This window comes from Helianthus annuus, chromosome 17 (genome assembly GCF_002127325.2).
Source record: "Helianthus annuus cultivar XRQ/B chromosome 17, HanXRQr2.0-SUNRISE, whole genome shotgun sequence".
Lineage (NCBI taxonomy): Eukaryota > Viridiplantae > Streptophyta > Magnoliopsida > Asterales > Asteraceae > Helianthus > Helianthus annuus.
Window position 1 is genome coordinate 20959147 of NC_035449.2, and position 21768 is coordinate 20980914.

General features: G+C 36.3%; 3 protein-coding genes across 4 annotated transcripts; 2 read left to right on the forward strand and 1 right to left on the reverse strand.

The window, feature by feature from the left end:
- The first annotated feature begins 7198 nt into the window (after nucleotides 1-7198).
- On the forward strand, nucleotides 7199-8691 carry LOC110922748 (taxadiene 5-alpha hydroxylase). Its single transcript, XM_022166960.2, has 2 exons — nucleotides 7199-8057; nucleotides 8161-8691. Exons 1-2 carry the CDS (start codon nucleotides 7232-7234, stop codon nucleotides 8643-8645), a joined length of 1311 nt encoding a protein of 436 aa, XP_022022652.1. The 5' UTR covers nucleotides 7199-7231; the 3' UTR covers nucleotides 8646-8691.
- A 914-nt stretch (nucleotides 8692-9605) lies between these two features.
- LOC110926457 (14-3-3-like protein D) lies at nucleotides 9606-13797 on the forward strand. 2 transcript variants are annotated; one of them, XM_022170217.2, is made up of 7 exons: nucleotides 9606-9823; nucleotides 10908-11217; nucleotides 12076-12163; nucleotides 12251-12360; nucleotides 12440-12588; nucleotides 13326-13384; nucleotides 13553-13797. In XM_022170217.2, exons 1-7 carry the CDS (start codon nucleotides 9754-9756, stop codon nucleotides 13553-13555), a joined length of 789 nt encoding a protein of 262 aa, XP_022025909.1. In that variant the 5' UTR covers nucleotides 9606-9753; the 3' UTR covers nucleotides 13556-13797. The 2 variants fall into 2 exon arrangements, with proteins under 2 accessions (XP_022025909.1, XP_022025910.1); XM_022170218.2 differs by having other exon boundaries at nucleotides 12440-12585.
- Nucleotides 13798-15417: 1620 nt separating this feature from the next.
- LOC110926456 (ketol-acid reductoisomerase, chloroplastic-like) lies at nucleotides 15418-18565 on the reverse strand. Its single transcript, XM_035986766.1, has 9 exons — nucleotides 18180-18565; nucleotides 18009-18101; nucleotides 17850-17915; nucleotides 17606-17746; nucleotides 17294-17521; nucleotides 17087-17204; nucleotides 16708-17015; nucleotides 16460-16615; nucleotides 15418-15914 (listed from the first exon to the last, which is right to left on the reverse strand). The coding sequence occupies exons 1-9, from the start codon at nucleotides 18456-18458 to the stop codon at nucleotides 15546-15548; spliced, it is 1758 nt and encodes a 585-aa protein (XP_035842659.1). The 5' UTR covers nucleotides 18459-18565; the 3' UTR covers nucleotides 15418-15545.
- Nucleotides 18566-21768: the final 3203 nt, after the last annotated feature.

Consider the following 21768-nt stretch of genomic DNA (forward strand, 5'->3'; position numbering starts at 1 on the left):
AAAACCTATTTAAAAAGCTTGACGGAGCTCGCAATATACTGCATACTAGTGACTGAAGGATGTATTTCACCAATAAGTCAGGAAACACTATCACACAATGATATGCAGATTTATGATGTGATAAGCATCCTGTGTCGATTAAGGATTGACAGGATTAGAAGCCCCAAAAAGATACATGTACCTATTATAAAGGTCAATTGGAGTACCTTAGAGGCTCAAAGGTACTGGGGAAGATTAAGCCCAATATAAGACAGAAAATACTTCCTTTACATTAACAAATCTCGAGGTTGAGATTTCTTTTAAGGGGGTGAGGATGTAACACCTCGAAAATTTGCGTCCTATAATGTATTGACACGTGTCATAAGCTTGAACGTGTTAATAAATACGATAGAGGGACTAAAGTTGACAAACATAGAAAGTATGAGAATTCAAGGGTTCAAAATGTCACCAATGGATAAATATGCCCTACAATATCCCTACATGATGTTTATACCCTTAAACGAATGATTCATGGATCATACGAAGCTCATTGTGAAAGAAAGTGAGAAATTACAAACTACAGGGGTTAAATGTGTCAACATGTTTAAGTTATACCTCTGAGTGACCTTTTAGCAAACCCGAAGCTTTGTAAAGGTAAATTATGCTCACTAGAATAAGTGATTAAAATTTCATAAAGTTCCGTTGTAAAATGAGAAAGTTATGATCGATTTTGATGTGCGTGAAGTGTGTTATATTTTAGATGTATATGTAAGCCCTTTTTTACACTTTTAGCCAAGTTTTAAATTTATAAAACACGATATTCACTAACACTAAACACACATATGGGCAAGTGCACCCATCGTGGACGTAGTATAGTGTTGGTAAGATACCGAGGTCGTCCAAGGACACAAGAGCTTTTAATACCGGTTTATCCTCAACGTCTAATCAAATCAAAAAGTGAGAAAAAAATGTTTTAAACTAAGAAAAATAAAAACTAACTAAATGCTGAAAAATAAAATAAAATAAAAACAGATAGACAAGATGAATCACTTGGATCCGACACATGTGTTAGTATAACCTTTGATTATTTTCGCACTTTTGCACTTGTTTAAGAGATTATCTTAGTTATTGTAGTAGGCCCCTCTTTTGAAGGCGACGTTACCCTCAACCCAGTAGTTTGAGTCAGCAAGGATACAATCCTAAAGGGTCGGATTATTGAAAGATAATGAATTAAGTTATTAATGCAAATTGTGGTAGGCCCCGCTTTTGGCGGTGACGTTACCCTCGGCTAAGTAGTCTGAGTCAGCAGGGATACAGTCCTAAATAGCCGGGTTATAGTATTAATAGTAGTTAACTTATGAGGGGGTCAAAGAGTTTGGGTCCCCGCCATCCAATACCTATGAGTATTGAAGGAGATCCTACTAAATTTGACCCAGGTCCCAAGCAGGACCTCTAAACGCTGAACAAGGGCAAGACCCTTACCAAACCGTTCCCTTAACCCCCGACCAGGTAGCCAACATACCTCCATATAGACCGTGGAGATATGAATGGTGAAAATCTTTTATTTTATATAGACAGTAAAATAACGCCAAGACACCACGGACAAACGATAAGGAAAGATCACCTTCAACATAAGTAACTAGTTATTAAAGTCATTAATACAAAACCAAATAAAAAGTGCAAAAGATTAAAAATAAAAAGTATTATACTAAACACTTGTCTTCACCAAGTGATGTAAGAGACTTAGGCAAACATGGCCTTGATTGTCAAGAACTCTTACGATCAATCTTGGATCCCGAGACGACTCACACACTCTATGATGGACAATGGATGATGGTGGTGGATGATGGTGTTATGGTGGTGGTGGGTGGTGGATGAAGTGTGAGAGAGGTGGTGTGCCAAGGGATGAGTTGAAATGAAGCCAAGCACTCCTATTTATAGGCTGAACAGAAGCCTGGGCACGGCCCCGTGTCCGCTGGACACGGCCCCGTGCCCGTCTGACACTCTCTCTCTTCATTAATTGTAATTCGCAATTACAATAAATGCACCTGCAGCACTCTGACCACGCCCCCGTGTCCGCTGGGCACGGCCCCGTGGTGGGCAATAGAAGCTTCTACCACTTTGTCTTTTGTGCCAGGGCTGACCATCCTGGACACTGCCCAGTGCTCGTTGAGCACGGCCCCGTGTTGAGCTGGACACGCCCCGTGTCCGCTGGACACAGCCCCGTGTTCAGCTGGGCACAGCCCCATGCTCAGCTGGGCACAACCCCATGCTCAGCTTTCTTCTTGTTTTTGCTTTGGGAGATGCTGTCGAGGAGTCCGGCATACCACGTTTCTTCCTTTTCTTTGTATTTATGTTGGATTTGGCTGCATTTTTGCTTCTTTTGTTCATTTAAGCTCTTTTAACCCTAAAAATACAAAAGGAAGACAAAAGTACACTTTTTCCAACATTAGTACTTAAAAAGGGTTAGTTTTATGGCTCATTTGATGTAATTTATATGTTGCATTTTACTCACATCAATTTCGTACATGAGGGGTTAAAAGCGTCAACGTTGAAAGTTATGACTTTCGGGTAATAACAAGGACTTAACTTGATGGGTAAAAGTCTAGGGGCCCTTGTAGGTAATTTGGAAGGGGTCAAAGTGCAAGAGATAAGTTAAGCTGACCTTTCGAAGAGCCAAGAGCCAACCTGCAAATAGTGAAAAGTTTGGAAATCGGATCAGAAGACCCACGCGGGGCGCGTAAGCCTGGTGAGAATCTTACGCGGGCCGCCTGGCTTGCCCAGATGCTGAAACTTGTTTCTTTTGCCTGTTCAGCCCATGTAACCGACTTATGTTGCCTTTAAACACTCCCAAGAGCTGCCTAAACAACCCCTAGACATTTAGGGACACTTATTAATCATCCATGGCCATTGCTAGCATGATTTGTCAATGATCTAAGGTGATTAAGGCACTATATAAAGGCCATTGTTGCACACTTTGATCATTCATTCATTCCTTCACCATCTGATCATTTCGGGAGCTCAAGACCTCCTTCTAAGCTTCCCTAGTCGTGCATAGGACCTTTGTAAGTATGCTTGACCTTTCCTTATTGAGTTTTCGCTTAGTTTTAGCTTAGAAGTCAAACCGTCGTAAGTAACGGTCGACTTAATGATTAATCACTATTGGTCCAGCGATTGATCGAATCGAAGGTGGTTATAAGTTTGTAATCATGTGGCTTTAAACCCTTAAAAGGGCACCCTCTGATTCCCATTCTAACTAGGTCAAATGTCGGGTCAAAGTTGTTTATAAAAAGTCAACAGAAGCTTAATTTTCGATTTAGCGCATAAGTAGCAATGTAGAAGGCGTATAACCTGTTTTAACACTCACATAACATGATAATAAGTATATTAACTACTCTAAGCTTGTTTGATCTGACCATTTACTATTTTGACCCGGTTCGGAACCGAAAGTCGCAAAGCTTTGACTTTTGCTTTGACTTCAGTTCTGACCCGTTGTGGTATGATTTAGATATGCCTTAGGACACTCTTAGGACCAGGTTACATGATGGTGCAACCCTCTGTGACTGGTTCGTTGTTTGTCCGAGTCTTTTACACATTTCCGTTAAACGCTTAAAAGTTGACCATAACGCCCTTTTTACTTTAAAACAAGAATTTTGGACATGTGAAAGGACAATAACCTTATTTACTGAATTCTAAGCATGTCCCTAAAATTTCATGTCAATCCGAGGTCTAGAATAGGAGTTATGCTAGATAGCGCAATTACGGAAACTTTAGTAATTAATCGGCGCAATTAGCATAAAGCCTATCTAAACCCAAATTTCGACACCAAACCTTTTACACACTGATGTAAAATAATATTTTGAGATTTTCAAAGATTTTTAATTATTTTTAACCTGCACATAACCTGCGGTTATGGCATCGATTCGGTAAATACCGAATATACCCTTTTCGGACATAACTTGAGTTCTACATGGTATTTTGACCCGATTCCAGTTGCTACTGATTTCAAATAATAAATAAAGTATTAGACTTTATAAACTGTTCGGAAAACTCAGATTTCCTGTAGAACTCGGAAATCTCTTTTATAATCTTTAAAAAGACCGAAATACCCCTTCGGGGCATATTTTGGATTTAAACTCATTACGAGCATTATGGAAGGTATCCTACTGATACCACAACCTCTTTAGAGTATATTAACTTAGGAAACTTGTGTAGGACTCTTACGGTTACCCGTTACGCCTTTTTGCGCGCACGGTTCGGTTTATGTAACTAGCTTACATAAACTAGCCGAAACGGGTCAAACCTTATCATTTTTACTTCAAAATCCAGAGTGTGGTTATTATACCCATATAAAACAAGTCTTCAAACTTGTTGGGTCCAAACCACATTCCATTCCCGGTTTTCGCCTTTCACGCGATTAAACCGTATTTATCCTTTGAAACTGACCGGTCTAAGCTAAGGCTAAATTAAAGACCCGTTAGGAATCTAATAGGTTAATAAAACCTTCGTTCCAGATTGAGAGCCCCAGTAGAAGTACTTGCGCTTGCTGATTAAGAATATACAGCTGAGTTTAAATTGCTTTTGCTAGCTCAGGTAAATACTTTTAACTTATTTTCCTTATACGGGCTTGGGATACGGTATTATAATAATACCGCTTGGTCGGGTATTGAATGTTTAGTCGTATTGTGATTAAATTATTGAGGTAGCCCGCTTTAATCTGTATTGTTTGAAATAAAAGCCTTTAGGGGTTAATGACCATGTCCCGGATATCTCTGACATCATTGTATTATAAAATGGCCACGCCTTATGCACGAGGTATAGGCATACCCCTGACAGTGCATAAGGGAAACGGTATCTCACTCTCTTGTGGGCCTATACTTGTGGCGTGTCTGTTAATCTTGACTCGATTTCTACATCGGGCCCTGAACGTACAACGAACATGTAAATCTGTATACAAGATTATAAAGATAATTGTCCCAAGTTATAAAAGATATGTTGTGCCTCGTGCATTCAAATCAATTTTATTAAACCTTTTCAAATGAGTCGGTTAATTGTATTTACCAGTGTAAACTGACGTATTTTCCAAAAAGGGTTAAGTGACAGGTACTGAACGTAATTGGCTGGAAGCTCAGGGCGTTAATAAGGAATCTTGCAAGTTCTAGATGCCTAAATTCTGTTGAACAGTTTTCTTTTATTTGATCCGCCTGTGGATCCTTTACTTTCCGTTGTAATACTTTGACATTACTTTATATTCGGAATGTAATATATTTATCTTTTGCTTCCGCTGTGCATTTATATATTGTGTTGGTTAACTATGATGACATCAATTACGTCACGATACTCCCCACCAGGCCCACCGGTGATACACGTGGAAATTCGGGGTGTGACAAAAAGCTTGTACGTTGGATTTAATAGTGAAAAAGATCGAAGTGTCCTTTGAGAACTCGGAAAAAAAATTAATGACTTGGACTACAATGACGAATTTTTAATAGTACGGATGTCTTTATGGAAATTAAGAAAAAAAAATATATGATTAAAACAATAAATTTGATCAAACTTGAGATCAAATTAGAAGTTTACTCTAATTATAGAGAAAGATTAGAATACTATAAAAATTCTTGTTTGTATATAAAAAGTAAACTCTTATCTCTAAAATTTAATAATTTTTGTATAATTTTCTTGTTTTTAACTAAAAAGTAAACCCTTATCTCTAAAATTAAATGTTTTTTTTTTAACTTATGTTATTACAGGGTAGGGATAGTGTACAAAGTGTCTAAAGTGTGAGAAGTGTAAGAAGTGTTTTAAGCCATTAGATCTTTGATCTAATGGTTGAGATCAACAAGACCAAATTATAGATTGTGTTTTAATTATTTGGACTGATTTGAAAATTATATGGGTATAGTGTCTTTGTATATGTTTCAAATTAGGTAACCTCTCCTAAATTCTAGCGATTCACTCCTAAATTCTAGCGATTCAATTTTAAACTTATTCTAAAATCCGGACGTTCTAAAAAATCCAGAAATATGTAACTGCTACAAGAAATATATAACACTATACATCCATCATATAACACTACATAACACCATATAACATCGTATAACACTATGTATTATGTAACACCATATAACACTATGTAACACTATATAACTCTAAATAACACTATATAACACCATATAATACCATATAACACTATGTAACACTATATAACACTATATAAAAATATATAACATTATACAGTTCCGAACGAGATAACACAAATTCGTAGATTAATTCTTAATTCGTATTCCTATAATTAAGGGTGGCGGTTATGGAAGGTTATCAATTAATTAAATCAATAAGAAAATTAATTAACCAATGGGGTGGTGGTCCATTGGCAAAGGTAAAACCTTTAAACCCCTTGGGAGGGAGAGGTCTTAGGTTCAAGTCCTATAGACGACAGGAATAAAGAAATTTGCAGTTCAAAAAAAAAAAAAAAAAAAAAAAAAAAAAAAAATAAGAAAATTAATTGTTTACCCTTTTGAATTAATTTAGTTTGAGGACACATGTTATCTCCATAATAGTTTTCACACTTTTCACACTTTTAAATTAATGTACAGAATCTTCAATCTATTGTTATATCCATATAAATTTTAACATTTTTATTTTTATTTTTTTTAGTAAATAAGCAAGTCAAGTAATAGTACGATTTGTGACTGAGTTCAAAGCCCCCAAATTGTGGTCAAATGCCGATGTAATTTTGTTTGTGAAGGTTTAGTACATTTTTTTTGTTGTTGGTTATAAGAAACATCGTACCCATAAAAGAAACATAAAATAGACCAGGTGGGGACCGGGGAGAGAGAGAGAGGTTAAGTTAGTTATAATCTTGACAACTGTGGAACAAAGTCAGCCATATAAAATACAAGGATTCCCCTATGCAAGGAGCACATGCTTTGAATAATATGAATCTTTTCGTCGGCCCGACTTCTGATTTCATCCGCCACCCCAACAGCTAGTATGCATAATACATACATTTGTAACTACAGTTGACTTTGGTTATAACTGACAAAATTCCAGCAATCTTTCCACCTATATATACTCATCAACACACTCTCAAACTCAACCACAAATCCCACTATACAAACAACAAACTCTTCAAACCTAGCTTTCATCAATGGCTGCTTTTATCACCTTCTCTTTTCTCCTTCTTATTATCATCTTTGTATACCGAAACTCGAAACGACGCACCAACAAAGTTAAACTACCTTGTGGAGACATGGGTCTCCCTTGGATCGGAGAAACGGTCGAGTTCTACAAAGCGCAACGTTCGAACCAACTGTTTGAGGAATTCTTCCAGCCGAGAATGAAGAAGCATGGAAACATCTTCAAAACAAAACTGATGGGGTCACCAACAGTGGTGGTAAATGGGGCTGCAGCAAACAAGTTCTTCATGTCCAACGAGTTTAAACTGGTGGTAAGCTCATGGCCCACTTCATCTGTAGAATTAATGGGAAAGAATTCCATCATGGAGAAACAAGGAGACTCGCACCGCTGTCTTCGCAGTATTGTCACTTCCACTCTCAGCGTTTCCGGACTCACTGCCATGGTCCCAAGAATGTGTGGTTCGATTGAGAACCACATGCAGAAGAACTGGCTAGACCGTGAGGAAATCAGTCTGTATCGGTCAACCAAAATGCTGACCTTCACCATTGTTCTTGAATGCTTGTTTGGGATAGAGATTGTGCCGGAGACCTTGTTCGGTGTGTTTGAACGGGTGTTGGAAGGTGTTTTGTCTCCGCCAGTGAACGTTCCTTGGACGAAATTCGCGAGGGCGAAGAAAGCGAGAGCGGAGATAGAGAAGGTGTTGGTTGGTGAGATTAGAAGGAAGAGAGAGGCTATGGAAGGTGGGGGAGAGGAAGAAGATGACATGTTATTTTCTAAACTGGTTGCTGCTTCTATTAGAGGTGAGATTACTGAAGAAGAGGTTGTGGATAATGTGGTTTTGTTAGTGTTTGCAGCTCATGATACGACGTCGTATGCGATTACAATGACGTTTAAGATGCTTGCAAACCATCCAGACTGTTACTCGCTTCTACTGAAAGGTAACCACTACTTGTGTGTATATATATAATTAATTACCATTTTTTATTCTACAAAGTTGGTTTTATCAATTAGTGATGAACTAATGATGATCTTTAACTTCAGAGCATGAAGAGATTGCTAGCAACAAAAGGGCAGGCGAAGCGTTGACTTTTGAAGATGTGAAGAAAATGGAGTACACGTGGCAAGTAGCACGTGAGACCATGCGACTATGTCCTCCAATATTTGGATCCTTCAGAAAAACAATAACCGACATTAATTTTGAAGGAGTTACCATCCCCAAAGGCTGGAAAGTGTTGTGGACGACATATGGAACACACTATGATGAAAAGTATTTTCCAGATCCGATGAGGTTTAACCCGAGTAGGTTTGCGGATCCGGTTCAAGCTTATGCGTTTATACCGTTTGGTGGGGGGCCAAGGCTATGTGCGGGTTACCAACTTGCAAAGCTTAATATTCTTGTGCTGGTGCATTATGTTGTAACGCGATATAACTGGTCGTTGGTATATCCCGATGAGCCTATTCTCATGGATCCGCTCCCGTTTCCTTCCAAAGGGATGCCTATAAAAATTTCTCCCAAGTGTGATTGATTGCTAGCTCTTTTACCACATTGTAAACTACCACTGTTTTGTTGTAATAGCCACTTTTGTTGCTCATTTTGATCTTTCGTCTCTATCGCTTTGAATGTGGAGTAAATAGGTAATCGTGTATAACTTAATCGATATAGTTAGGAAAGAAAATAATTCGTTAATGAAAAGAAATATCAATATGATGCAACTTGAAATTTGAGGTACAAAGGAACAGAAATATAGATGGTACTCTTGATCTGGGCTTAAGCCCATCAATAACTAATACATATAGGAGTATAGGACTATAGGAGATACATTAAAGGTTGGCCCAACGATATTGGGTCCTTAGGAGTTAGGATAGAAGCCTAATACAGTAATCTCACTCACTCCCTCTTTCTGAGTTCTAAATTTCTAATCATATCAACCTATCTTATACACATACATCTTTAGACTGATGAAATATTTATTGAATTGAGCGCTAGAGGGTGGGTCACGAACCTCATGACCCCTTCTACCAATTTATTCTTGTGTTAACAACTCAAGATTCGGTCTGCATGTAGGAACGAGGAACAATCCCATATACACAATCATCAAGAGAATCATGGACGTGAAGAGCTCTCAATCTGTCAATTTTACCGAGATCAAAGTCCAACTATGCAAATTTTGATAACAACATATATTATTCAAATTTATATATTATTATTATTATTATTATTATTATTATTATTATTATTATTATTATTATTATTATATTATGATTTATCCATGTTAAGCATATACAAATAAAAAGCTACAGGCCGGCAAAGTATAGCAAATGATCAACTATTTTATAAATTCGATTAATAGTGTATTAGGTAGCTTAATACTATAACTAGTAGATTATAAATTATGTTCATTTTAAACTCATCAAACATACTTTTTCATATTAAAACAATAATTTACCTAAAAAATATAAAATTCAAAGAAGAAAATTGATTGACTAGTATTATAAATTTATAATCTCCTGTGCGCTGACGAATTGTTGTCTGTCTCTATTTCCCACTCACAACCAGCAAACAAAACAAAACCCTTGACAGTTGACACCTTCATCTTCATCTACATCTTCATCAAATCTCACAGATCCATCTCCATGGCTACTTCCGATCGCGAGATCTTCGTCTACACCGCTAAGCTCGCCGAGCAAGCCGAACGTTATGATGGTAACTCACTCTCACTCCCGATCTATCTCCTTCACTTCGATTTCACCGCTAATCGTACTAGAAGTAACAGTTATCTGATCTAACATATGCGTTTTATGTACCTTCAGTTAGTTAGTAGAATTTGATTTATTAAGTAATAGATTAAATGATTTTGATCTCGTTATTCTGTTGCATTAATTAGTTGATTAGTAAGAAGTGTTAAGTTGATCTTGTTACTCTTGGATTCTAATTGAATAATCCGGATTACCTGTATGTGATTTGATTGTGCGAATTTCACTGTGAATTTATGTGTTTTGTGATACTTGTTTGTCAAATATTAGAAAGTTGAGACCTAAATCGGCGCATCAGCAACTTGTACTGTACAAGTGGCTAATGCGCATGGACATAGTCGTTTCTCTAGGGTTTTTGAAGTGCTAATTTGGTTTTTGAGTTGATAACTTGCTTACAAAATCCTGATCTAACTAATTATGCTTGTTTTTGTACTGATTTGATCATCAAAATTTTAGTTATGCTTCTTTTTGTACTGATTTGATCATCAAAATTTTAATATGAATTTTATGTGTTTTGTGATACTTGTTTGTCAAGGAGATAGAAAGTTTAGAGCCCTAAATTGACAAATCAACAACTTGTACTGTACAAGTGGCTAATGCGCATGAACACAACCGTTTCCTTAGGGTTTTTGTAGTGTTAATTTGGTTTTAGAGTTGATAACTTGCTTACAAGATCTTGATCTAATTAATTATGCTTGTTTTTGTACTACTAATCTTATTTGTTATTGATTTTCTTTCAATTTAATTTTTGTTTCACAGTTTATTTTTTTGTTAATTTGACTTTTTTTCCTTGTGATTTGATAATGAAAGTAATGGTGGAAGCAATGAATAAGCTGCCAAACCGTTTATAAAAACTTGCAAACCAAAGATATAAATTAGTTCTCTTTTTCTCTTCAAAGTATGACTGGCGAATCTTCATTCGCATCTCGTTGTTCTTTCATCCAAGACACAAACCCTAACCGTAAACAAAAGCGTACACTAACACCATACATTTTTATGTTAGTTTTGACTTTTTTGTGATTTGATAATGACAGAAATGGTGGAAGCAATGAAGAAGGTTGCAAAGATAGGCGTGGAACTGACTGTGGAAGAGAGAAATTTGCTGTCGGTTGGGTACAAAAACGTGATTGGTGCTAGGAGAGCCTCGTGGAGGATTCTGTCGTCAATAGAGCAGAAAGAAGAATCAAGAGGGAATGATCAGAATGCGAAACGTATCAAGGAGTATAGGCAAAAGGTCGAATTGGAGCTTGATACCATTTGCAATGATATCATGAGTGTCATCAATGATCATCTCATTCCTTCATGTGGTGGTTCTGGTGAAGCAAGTGTCTTCTATTACAAGATGTGAGTTCAACAGTTACATACTTTACAACTTCGGAAAGAAATCTGTCATTTAACTAACTGATGCAAGACATTTGAGCATAGGATCCAAGTTCTGGATCAGCGTCAAATGTCTTGCCATATTTGAAAATTAATGTACTTTTAATCTGACTTCTGGCTTTAAGATCTACTTTGTGTGCTCCTAAAATGTCACGTAAATTGTATGTTTGACGGTTAGTCGTTCAGATTAGGCATGAAATGAAATGTATAATGTAATGAATGGTTTATAGCTTGATTAGATTCGCAAAAGGCTAATAAGGAAATGAAAGGCAGAAAAGTATTTATTACTTTTAGAAAAGAGTAAAATGCCATTTTCATCCCTGAGGTTTGGCCAATCTTGCGACTATCGTCCAGGTTTGTTTTTCCACATCTGAATCCAAAAGGTTTGGAATTTTGCCATTTTCATCCTGCTTGTTAACTACATCCTTTTTTTCCGTTAAGTCAGGGGTATTTCCATCTTTTCTGTTAACTTAAAGGCAATTCGGTCTTTTTCAGGGGTATTCAGTCTTTTTACATAAAGTGAAAAAAAACGAATTGCCCTTTAAGTTAACAAAAAAGACAGAAATACCCTTGACTTAACAGATCAAAATAGATGGAGTTAATGAGCCTATGAAAATGGCAAGATTTCAAACCTTTTGGATCCAGATGCAGAAAAACAAACCTTTGGACGAAAGTCGCAAAACTGGCCAAACCTCAGGGACGAAAATGGCATTTTGCTCTTTACAAAAAGGTAAAAAGCGTATGCAATAGCTAGTGCTTCTTTTGTATTTCCAATCTAATTGTATTGTATAAATGTTTATGATATATACTTCTTTTTTGCAGGAAAGGGGATTATTATAGATATATGGCGGAATTTAAGTCTGGTAATGACAAGAAAGAGGTTGCTGATCTTTCAATGAAAGCATATGAGGTATGCTTGATGACTTGAAGTTTTGGTTTACTCATTTTCAGCATTTGAATTCTCTCTCATACTCTGCTTATTTTTTAATGTTTTCAGGCAGCAACAAAAACAGCCGAAGCTGAATTGCCTCCGACACACCCAATTCGGCTGGGGCTTGCTTTAAATTTCTCAGTGTTTTACTATGAGATTTTGAATTCGGCTGAAAGGTATGTATGCTCTTTATGTAAAGTTAAGTTGAAATTTGCACAAACATAGTTTTTAAACGTTTGCTTTTATCTTTGTTAGGGCCTGCCACCTGGCCAAACAGGCTTTTGATGAAGCAATTTCAGAGCTTGATACTTTGAATGAGGAGTCATACAAAGACAGTACGTTGATTATGCAACTTTTGAGGGACAACCTCACTTTGTGGACTTCTGACATTCCGGAAGAAGGTGGTAAGTACTTATTTTGTGATTTTCAGTTGTTAATGTCGTATACTACTTATTGTTTCCTAGAAAACATGTTTATCTATACTGTGTATATGATATGTTTGTCTTTTGTAGCCTCGGCTTTTTAGAAACTTCAAATATGCACCCATATTTATGCTAGCACTATTTTCATTAACTAAAATATATAAATGTGTGTTTTTATGTATATATATGATAATTATTTCTATTGCTTTTTATTTAAGGGTAAAAACAGAAAACTAAAAAAACAAAACATGTATGTATATGTATATATACATATACACACACATTTATATAAAGAGGTAAAAAAGATAATTGTAAAAATTAAGTGTGTGTATATATAAATGTGTGTATTATGTATATATTATAATTATAAATATTTTTTATTTAAAGGCAAAACAATTGAAAAACAGAAAAATAAAAGGGTAAATTGCCAAAATTGTCCCTGAGTTGATGATATTGCCAAAATCGTCCATGATTTAATGAAGTCTTTTAACTGAGTTAGTTAGTGATTTGGATGGAAATGGCAACTAAAATTAAACGTCAAGGGTCCAGTTAATTCTTATGTTGGATAATAAGCAAAAGTGCCCAAACCTTAGCGGACGATTTTGGCATTTTACTCTTTTAGAAACTTCAAGCATGCACCCATATTTTTAGTTTCCGTTTCATCACTTGTGCCAATGCACCAAATTTGTAATTTTGACCCGATAATTATCATGTTACAGAAGATGCACACAAACACGATGGAGCTACAAAAACTGGCGGCGAGATCGAAAATGGAGAGGTAGGTGGTTCATTTTCATAACTTTCTGTATTAATATCCAAATAGTCCATATCTTTTGACTTTAGGAGTTATCAATTTCCGTAATCCTCGAATCCTAAAAGCTGGATATTGTGGGGTGAAACTCATCATTATTGTTAGATTTAATTCGTGATTGTTGATTAATTTCAGTGAATGAGAGATGCATTGGTGCTGGTTCCGGATTAAAGGTGGTGATGTGATGGTTGTTTATGATTAGATTTTGGAGGATTGGTTTGGCCATCTGGTAGTTTTTATCTTTTCAGTGACTATCCATTTCCAACTCAACCTCTTAGCTGTTTTTATGCTTAATGCCTTTGTTTTTCTCTTCATTTTTTTCTGGATTGTTATTAAGAGTGTGATTGAAATGCTTGAATTGAAGTTTGCAAAGTTTGGCAGGGTTTAGAGACCTTAGAAAATTTAGATAAATGGATTACCTAATTTTTGATAGGTAACCATGATAATCTTTTAGGAAACATATAAAAAACTTTAAACACAAAATGGAACAGGTTGGCAGGGTGAATTTCTTTTTTTTTTTTTAAATTTAATTGCTAAAATAAAAATCTTAACGGGTTGTTGGCTGCAAAACGAGATGGTTAGGTTAGGGGAACCCGACACATACAGAAAAGTAGGTAAGTTATGATGACCTGTTTATGACCTGGACGTGTTTAGCTCCTCTCATAAGTCCTTAAGGCTACGTGTTATGGTTGTGGATACCCTCACCTCCACGTAAGATTTCTAACCTGATTGTTCCTAACGTGTTATGGTTGTGGAGGGGCGTGGTGTTCCTTGTCATCCTTTACCTTCACGTAGGTGTCTTGATTGTTCCTCCCACACCCATAACCATGAACATAGGAGTTGTAAGAATTGAAGTGTTTCAACTAAAGCACGTATCAGAAAGTTAAATCTGATATTGCACGCGTGTTGAGTTAAAACGTAAACCTAGGCCTAACGTTCTCAAAGAACTTGGAATATCAAATTAAGAGTCCAAAGGTTTAATTGCAATACCAAAAGCAGTCCAAAGGTTCCCTTGCATGATTAAACACAAAAATCATAGTTCTGTCAAAAATGCTATTTATCTTATGTTTAACAAAACTCTTTTAAGTATCATCTTAACCCAAAATCACAGTAAAATGCGCAAATTCACAGAACTCGCCTTAACCTCCTCTTACGCTAACACTTGTTTAACTCAGGTACAAACTCTTGTTTCTTTTGTTGTCCTATGATTGAGACATCATAACATCGTTAATTTTGTGAGTGCATAGTGTCTATCACTTCCGTCAATCACGTATTGTAGCAAGAATTTGAACAAAACAAGATTTTACAAGGTTAAATATAGAAGAATGACATAATTGTAAATAGCGAGTCTTTCCTTAATGAGGGCCCTATAAATAGGAGTGCTTTAGTTCATTTTATAACTTTTAGCACTTTAGAAAATAGAAGATCTAGAGAGAGAAGGTGCTACTAGGTGATTCAAGGTTTTGTACTTTGTCAAATCTTCAATAGAATCATCATATTATTACATTCTTGTGTCGATCCACACACGTACACGGATTCCGCACGTGATACGTGTTCTTCGCAATAGTGTAAAGAATTTGAATTCGATCCGGAATCGCATCCACAAATTCCCATACACATAACTTGTAAAACTTGAAAATATAGATTTTCTTCATTATGATCAAGTTATACGACCTCTATAGGTATTATATGAGTATTATACAGTCCGTATTACTCTTCTTATATGGCCCGTATATGTGACTTGATATACGGTACGGCCCATATTACTTATCTTATACAACTCGTTTAGGTAGTCCATACGCTCAGTTCGATTATCTATTCACATTGATATAAACACTTAACGAGAGCCATGATGCTTTCTGTCAGCGATCACCACCGATTGACCTTCGATTCTCCATGGTTTATCACCTAAAGATGATGGTTGGTGTGTCACGTATCCTAGAGTCGTAAAGAGGCTAACGACCTGTGTACTGATCTGGTCGCGATCATGTGTGCACATATTTGTAAACAAACGCAAGGCCGAACAACTTTTATTACAAAATTCAACAAAGTCGGAACAACATTCATAAGAAGCACGTACACAGAATAATAATCTGCATAGCGCCAAGATAAACTAGACAAAACCCACTCAGTTGCTACCTTGACGCAACTCAGGTCTGACAAAGTCGGCATCAGCAGGCACTGAAATGTCAACAGTCGGTCTCAACTCTGCACAAACTTTAACAGCATCGTGCACCGGATCTTCAAAGAAGTTGCTGATCAAATCCTGGTTAAGTGGGGCCCCATTGTCTACAGCAACTAAAGCTTGTTGGGTAAGAATATAATCAAACCGTGGAGCCCATTTCCTTGATCCCAACCTTGCGGTTGTTGAACAGTTGTCCACCATAAACGACACACCTCGAGCATGCATGAACGGGTTCAATGAATCCACTGACTCGATCAAGCTTTCGTTGATGATCTCGGAGTAAGAATGTCCTTTCTTCCTCAACACCTCAATCTGCCATGTTTAACTTAAATTAGAAAATTTAAAGAACAAAGAGTAAAATGCCATTTTCGTCCATGAGGTTTGGCCAGTTTTGCGACTTTCATCCAAAGGTTTGTTTTTTCTGCATATGGATCCAAAAGGTTTAGTATCTTGCCATTTTCATTTGGCTTGTTAACTTCATCCATTTTTCTCTGTTAAGTCAGGGGTATTTCTGTCTTTTTTGTTAACTTCAAGGGCAATTCGGTCCTTTTTAGGGGTACTCGACAAGTCTTTTTACATAATGTGAAAACGACCGAATCGCACTTTAAGTTAGCAAAAAGACGGAAATACCCCAGACTTAACAAAGAAAAAACGATGGAGTTAACGAGCCAGACGAAAATCACAAGATTTCAAACCTTTTGGATCCGGATGCAGAAAAACAAACCTTTGGACGGAAGTTGCAAAACTGGTCAAACCTCAGGGACGAAAAATGGCATTTTAATCAAAAATAAAAATGCAAACTCTATGCAGATGGAACACTCAAGTTAACAACTTATGAAAAAAGGCTAAAGGCTCACCTGGGCCATCATTAGTGCCACATAAACACCGGCTGTGAAAGGATACAATGGGCCTAAATCACCCGCGGGTCGGACAGCCCGAACCTGCTCACCTACTTTCCACATTCGGGTTTGATCAATCTTGCCCATAGGGAATGCTGGCAAACCCTCTTTTTCCTGAAAAGAGATACCAAAAATTACTTTCATAGTTTCATACAAATGATCAATAATATGTTTATGATTAATAAAAAAATATAAAAAAAAATTACATAAAATCGACGGCCAGCCAACACAACGCTTCTGATCTCACTGCCAGCCGCCACGTCCTCATAGCACTCGTACAAAATGTCCATACAAGGATAGTAAGATGCACTGTATGCCATCAAGAACTCTTTTTTGCCTTCTTCGGTCAATGACTCGTATACGGCTTTCATGCCTTGAGTTGAGATTATCTTTGATATAATGCCGGTTATGCACTCGACCGTATTTTTGTAAGCCAAATCTTCACTCATACCATCTTCGGTATACCTTCTAAACAACGACTCCACAATACCATGCACCGCACCAAGTAAAATACCTAAATTTTACCAAAATCATCATACTGAAAACGTTAAGACTATGGTTAGTGAGGTGATGTAAAAGGCTCACCTCGCTCCCCGAATATATCACTCTTATACTCCTGCTCAAGTGTAGTGGCGAATGTAAAAGGTGAACCGAGAGCAACCGACCATGCAAGTGCAACATCAGTGGCTCGTCCGTCAACATCCTGCACACATATATATTAAAATAAACAATAAATATTAATAAAAACTATATGTAACAAAGTATATATAAAGCATAAAGAAGATAAACAACCTGATGGACAGCAAAACTTGCGTTGATTCCGGCTCCGTTAATCTCTTTGCCTTGAACATACAGACGCCTTACGGATGGACCCATTCCTTTGGGACACACAGCAACCACACTTATGTTCTTGGGGAAATCAAGCCCGACCGATTGCAGATGACCAAGAAGAAACCCGTGTGAAAGTCCAAGTATGCTGTTTGGCTTCATGTGTGAAAAGATTTTCTCATAATTATCAGCCTGCAACAATAAAGGGCATTAGAGTTAATTATACTACATGTTAAAAGTAATATACAATGATCAAAACCAGCCCGACCGACTAACCTGAGCGGAATCCGAAATTAAAAGCAGAACCAAATCACTGCCAGAGATAGTCTCATAAATATCTCCAAGGGTTCCACTTTCTTCAGAGAAGCCAGCAGCCCGAGCCTCGTTAAACGAGCTCGAATCCTTTCGTAAACCGATCTATTTCACAAAAACAATACACAAAAACAGTCAACATTTATACTCTGTAACTACCATTAACAATTTAACATACAAAAAGAAGCCTTTTAAAATTAAAATCTACCTTCACTACAATATCAGATTTAGCTTCTGTAAGAGAATCCCTGAGATTTTGAGCTTGAGCAGGACCCTATTAAATTAATCCCATATATAATTTATTAACATTAACACTAATTTGTTATAAAAATATAGAAATAATTAATCAAATAAATAAATTACAAACCTGAGAACCCCATCCAATAACACCAATCTGCTTAATACCTTTGAATGCATCTGGCAACAAATGAAACAAATCTCTTCCTCCTCTCACAATATACTAAAAAACATATAAAAAGTAATTAGATACAAACAGGACACGTGGCTGAACAGTGAACATGAATATACATATACATACCTCATCATGACCGGCAAGGTTAATCTTTTCCTTTTTGAAAACAGAGGTTTCAAAATCGAGAAGCGTTGGAGGTTTGGTTATTGCAGGGGGGGCTGAAACCATGCGGGCTCCGAGAGCAGATCCGGAAGCGACATTGGAGCGGGTTTTGAGGGGTTTGGAGGGTGTTTTGGAAGACAGGAAGCCGACATTGGAGACTAAGGTTTTGGGGGAAACTTTGAGAGATGGTGAGGATGAGGTGGTCGGGGTGAAGGTGGAGAAGGAGGTTGTGGCGGTTGCCATTGTCGTGGATGAGGAGAAACGGCGGAGTGAAGGTGTCTGAGGTTTGTGTCGGTATTCTGTAGCCCTATTTGTATGGGTGTGTAGTGTGAGACGTATGTGGTTGTGGAGGATGAAGTGAGGGTTAAGTGGGATGAGAGCCGTTGGATGGGGATATCAAATCATTAGGGCTGTAAACGAACCGAACGTTCAGCGAACAGTTCGTGAACCGTTCGGCGGGAAGTTCGTTTATGTTCGTTCGATAAGCTTAACGAACGAACACGAACAAAAAATTTCGTTCGATAAGCTTAACGAACGAACACGAACAAAGGTCTCGTTTGTTCGACTGCGTTCGTGAACGTTCGGTAATATGTTCGTTCATGTTCGCTCTTTTATGTCCATCGTGTTCGGTATTTTATGTTTATTTTTCTAAAAGTTTTTAATGTTTTATTAATTTTTTACTTTCCCCGATATGTATTTCCCTCTCTCTGGCCCTCTCCCTCTTTGATATCACGCTCCTTCATTCAGCCTATCTCCAATCGATTGAACCCAATATCATCCATCCCTTCAATCTTTAAATGATTATATTTAATTACTTTCTTTGCGTACAATGTTTAAGATTAACAGTGCCTTTTTTTTAATTTTCAAAATTAAAGTTCATTTGTGTTCATTTGCATTCGTGGTTAGTGTTCACGAACTGTTCACGAACAACCAAAATTCCTTAACGAACGAACACGAACACAAACTTCTGTTCGTCATGTGTTCACGAACAGTTCACGAACATTCAAATTTCCTTAACGAACGAACACGAACATAGCGTTGTTCGTGTTCGTTCGGTTCGTTTACAGCCCTACAAATCATGAGTGGTCGCGATTTTTTACTCAATACAATGATTATTACGCACCAAGTTTTCTTGTCTTCTCCTATGTCACCATGTAGAAAAGATACAAGCCTTCTACTGCTAGTCTGCTACAATACCGAGAACAAGTCTCATTGTCAGGGGCGTAGCTATTAAGGGGCCGGAAGAGGGGGGGTCCGACCCTCTGAACTTTTCACTTATTAGCGTAATATATGTGATTTTCGTATAGAAATTTTTGTGTATATACGTTTTCGACCCTCTTGTTTTATAGAATTATTTAGGTATATACGTTTTTGACACCCCCCCCCCCCCCGGGGTTGGAAACCTCAAGCTTCGCCATCGCTCATAGTAGTCATTTTCACCATTGTAGAGAATATTTCATTGGAATCAATTTCATCTTTCTGTTTAATTCCCTTAACTACTAATCTTGTTTTGTACCGTTTGGTACCATTATGTTTATCATTTACCCTGAAAACCCATTTGTTCTGAAGAGCCTTCTTCCCAGCTAGAAGCTTTGTTAAATTATAGGTCTTGTTCATCTCAAGCGACTTCATTTCATCTTTCATTGCAAACTCCCACTGCAATGAATCTTTCAACCCCATAGCTTCATAGAGGACCAAAAAGATAGTCCTTGACAGCGATGTCTCGTTCAATCAGCTCATCTCCTTCTCCAACCCTTCAACTATAAATATCAGACCCCACCAAAGGCTTAAGGATTCCGATCTCCCCACTCTCACTCTTAACACACAACTTGTTCTCTTTTTCTCTATAAAAAAAAACATTACTTATTCTCACGTCGGAAGGTGGTTACGAGAAGAACTCCCCGTCTCTCCTTCTCGTAAAGAGCTCACTATGTTGTTTAGTTTTGCAAATTGATTCCCTAAAGAGAAAGCCCCCGGTCGAGACATTATTGATCTATCCCTACTGATTAGATTAGAGTTTCTTCAATTGAGAATACTAATTATACTGGTAGTAACTATAAATAACATAAGGTGCTCAGCGGACTATATTGATAGCATGTAATATATGTGGTTTTTGTATAGAAATTTTTGAGTATATACGTTTTCGACTCCCCAGTTCTATCGAAAATTTTGGGTATATAAGCCCCCCCCCCCCCCCCGGTCGGTAATCTCAACCATTTACCTAAATGTTATCATGATACATTAAAACCATTGATTACTCTTAATCTATGATTAAGATGGATCCTTTCGAGTTCTTAGATAAACTATACTTGACAATATAATATGATGCTACATGTGTACACACACAAAGTGAATTTCGATTTAACAAATATAAAAAGTTATTGATACATTATTTTTTGTTTATGTGTGAAGACTGTAAAAGTCTTAGAACTATTTATATTAGTTTTGTATTGATGCATTGATGCATTTATTTTGGATGGTTATACCTCAGTTTTGATGTCACTAGTATCACATTTTTTATTTTCTTTCCTATCCTTTTTATCATAGGTTTGTAAATTAAAGAAAAGGTTATAAAAGATCTATGAAGATAACAATGATTTGGAAAGAGATCGAAAATGACAATTGCAAATGAACCAAAAAAAAAAAAAAAATCATTCTTGTGCCCATGACGTTAAACATGATTTAGCGATGAACCATTAGCATCGTTCAAAGACTTAAAAACATTAAATTGCTTCAACGTTTTGAGCCCTACTGTATACATAACATGAATATAATATGTGTATAAATATGAAAAAAGAAAAATATTATATCGATTTAAGAATTAAGAACGAGGGCACATGGTTATTATGAACTAGTCTATAAACCCGTGTATTACACGGATTAAATATAAAAAACCTTAGATTGATAATATTTTAATTTATAAGTGTTACAAATCCGTGTATTACACATGTAAAATAAAAAAAAAAATATTGTAAATCATACTTCTATATAATCTTGATCACATAGTTAAAAAATGTAATATTAGTATAGTCTGATTATTGCGTTTTTCTGACTAGTATTAATATAAGGATGGTTTACTAAAAAAGATCTAATTGTTATATTTTTTTATTTTATGATAATAATTAATAATACATTGTATTTATCTATAAAATTAATTGAATAGTGCATCTTAATATGGTTATTAACATATTTAAATTAAATTTATTATATTAGTAAGGATAAGGATTAAAAAATATTTTTAAATTAAATGTAAGTCTAAATTGTAAGGTTGAAGGAGAAAATGACACGTGACAATAATTGGAATCTTATATTAAAAGTTAAATAACATTTGATGTTTAGTAAAATTTAAATTAGAGTGACATGTGACATTCAGGGGACTTCTTTATTAGTAGATTTGTTACTTTATCATATTTATCTATAATTAATATTTTAAATCATTGGCTTTTAGAAATATATGTGGTTAATCTTAATGAGATGTTATATTATCAAATAATGTAAATATAATAATGCATAAATAATTAAATCGAAGATATTAATAATAATAATAATAATA

Excerpts from the sequence above, each read along its gene's own strand:
- LOC110926457 (XM_022170217.2), top strand. The coding sequence starts at position 9,754 with ATGGCTACTTCCGATCGCGAGATCTTCGTCTACACCGCTAAGCTCGCC. Across the intron at positions 9,824-10,907 it reads GCAAGCCGAACGTTATGATG|AAATGGTGGAAGCAATGAAG; the intron begins GTAACTCACTCT and ends TGATAATGACAG. Across the intron at positions 11,218-12,075 it reads AGTGTCTTCTATTACAAGAT|GAAAGGGGATTATTATAGAT; the intron begins GTGAGTTCAACA and ends TCTTTTTTGCAG.
- LOC110922748 (XM_022166960.2), top strand. The coding sequence starts at position 7,232 with ATGGGTCTCCCTTGGATCGGAGAAACGGTCGAGTTCTACAAAGCGCAA. Across the intron at positions 8,058-8,160 it reads TTACTCGCTTCTACTGAAAG|AGCATGAAGAGATTGCTAGC; the intron begins GTAACCACTACT and ends CTTTAACTTCAG.
- LOC110926456 (XM_035986766.1), bottom strand. The coding sequence starts at position 18,458 with ATGGCAACCGCCACAACCTCCTTCTCCACCTTCACCCCGACCACCTCA. Across the intron at positions 17,016-17,086 it reads TGATATATTCGGGGAGCGAG|GTATTTTACTTGGTGCGGTG; the intron begins GTGAGCCTTTTA and ends GGTAAAATTTAG. Across the intron at positions 15,915-16,459 it reads TGGCACTAATGATGGCCCAG|ATTGAGGTGTTGAGGAAGAA; the intron begins GTGAGCCTTTAG and ends TAAACATGGCAG.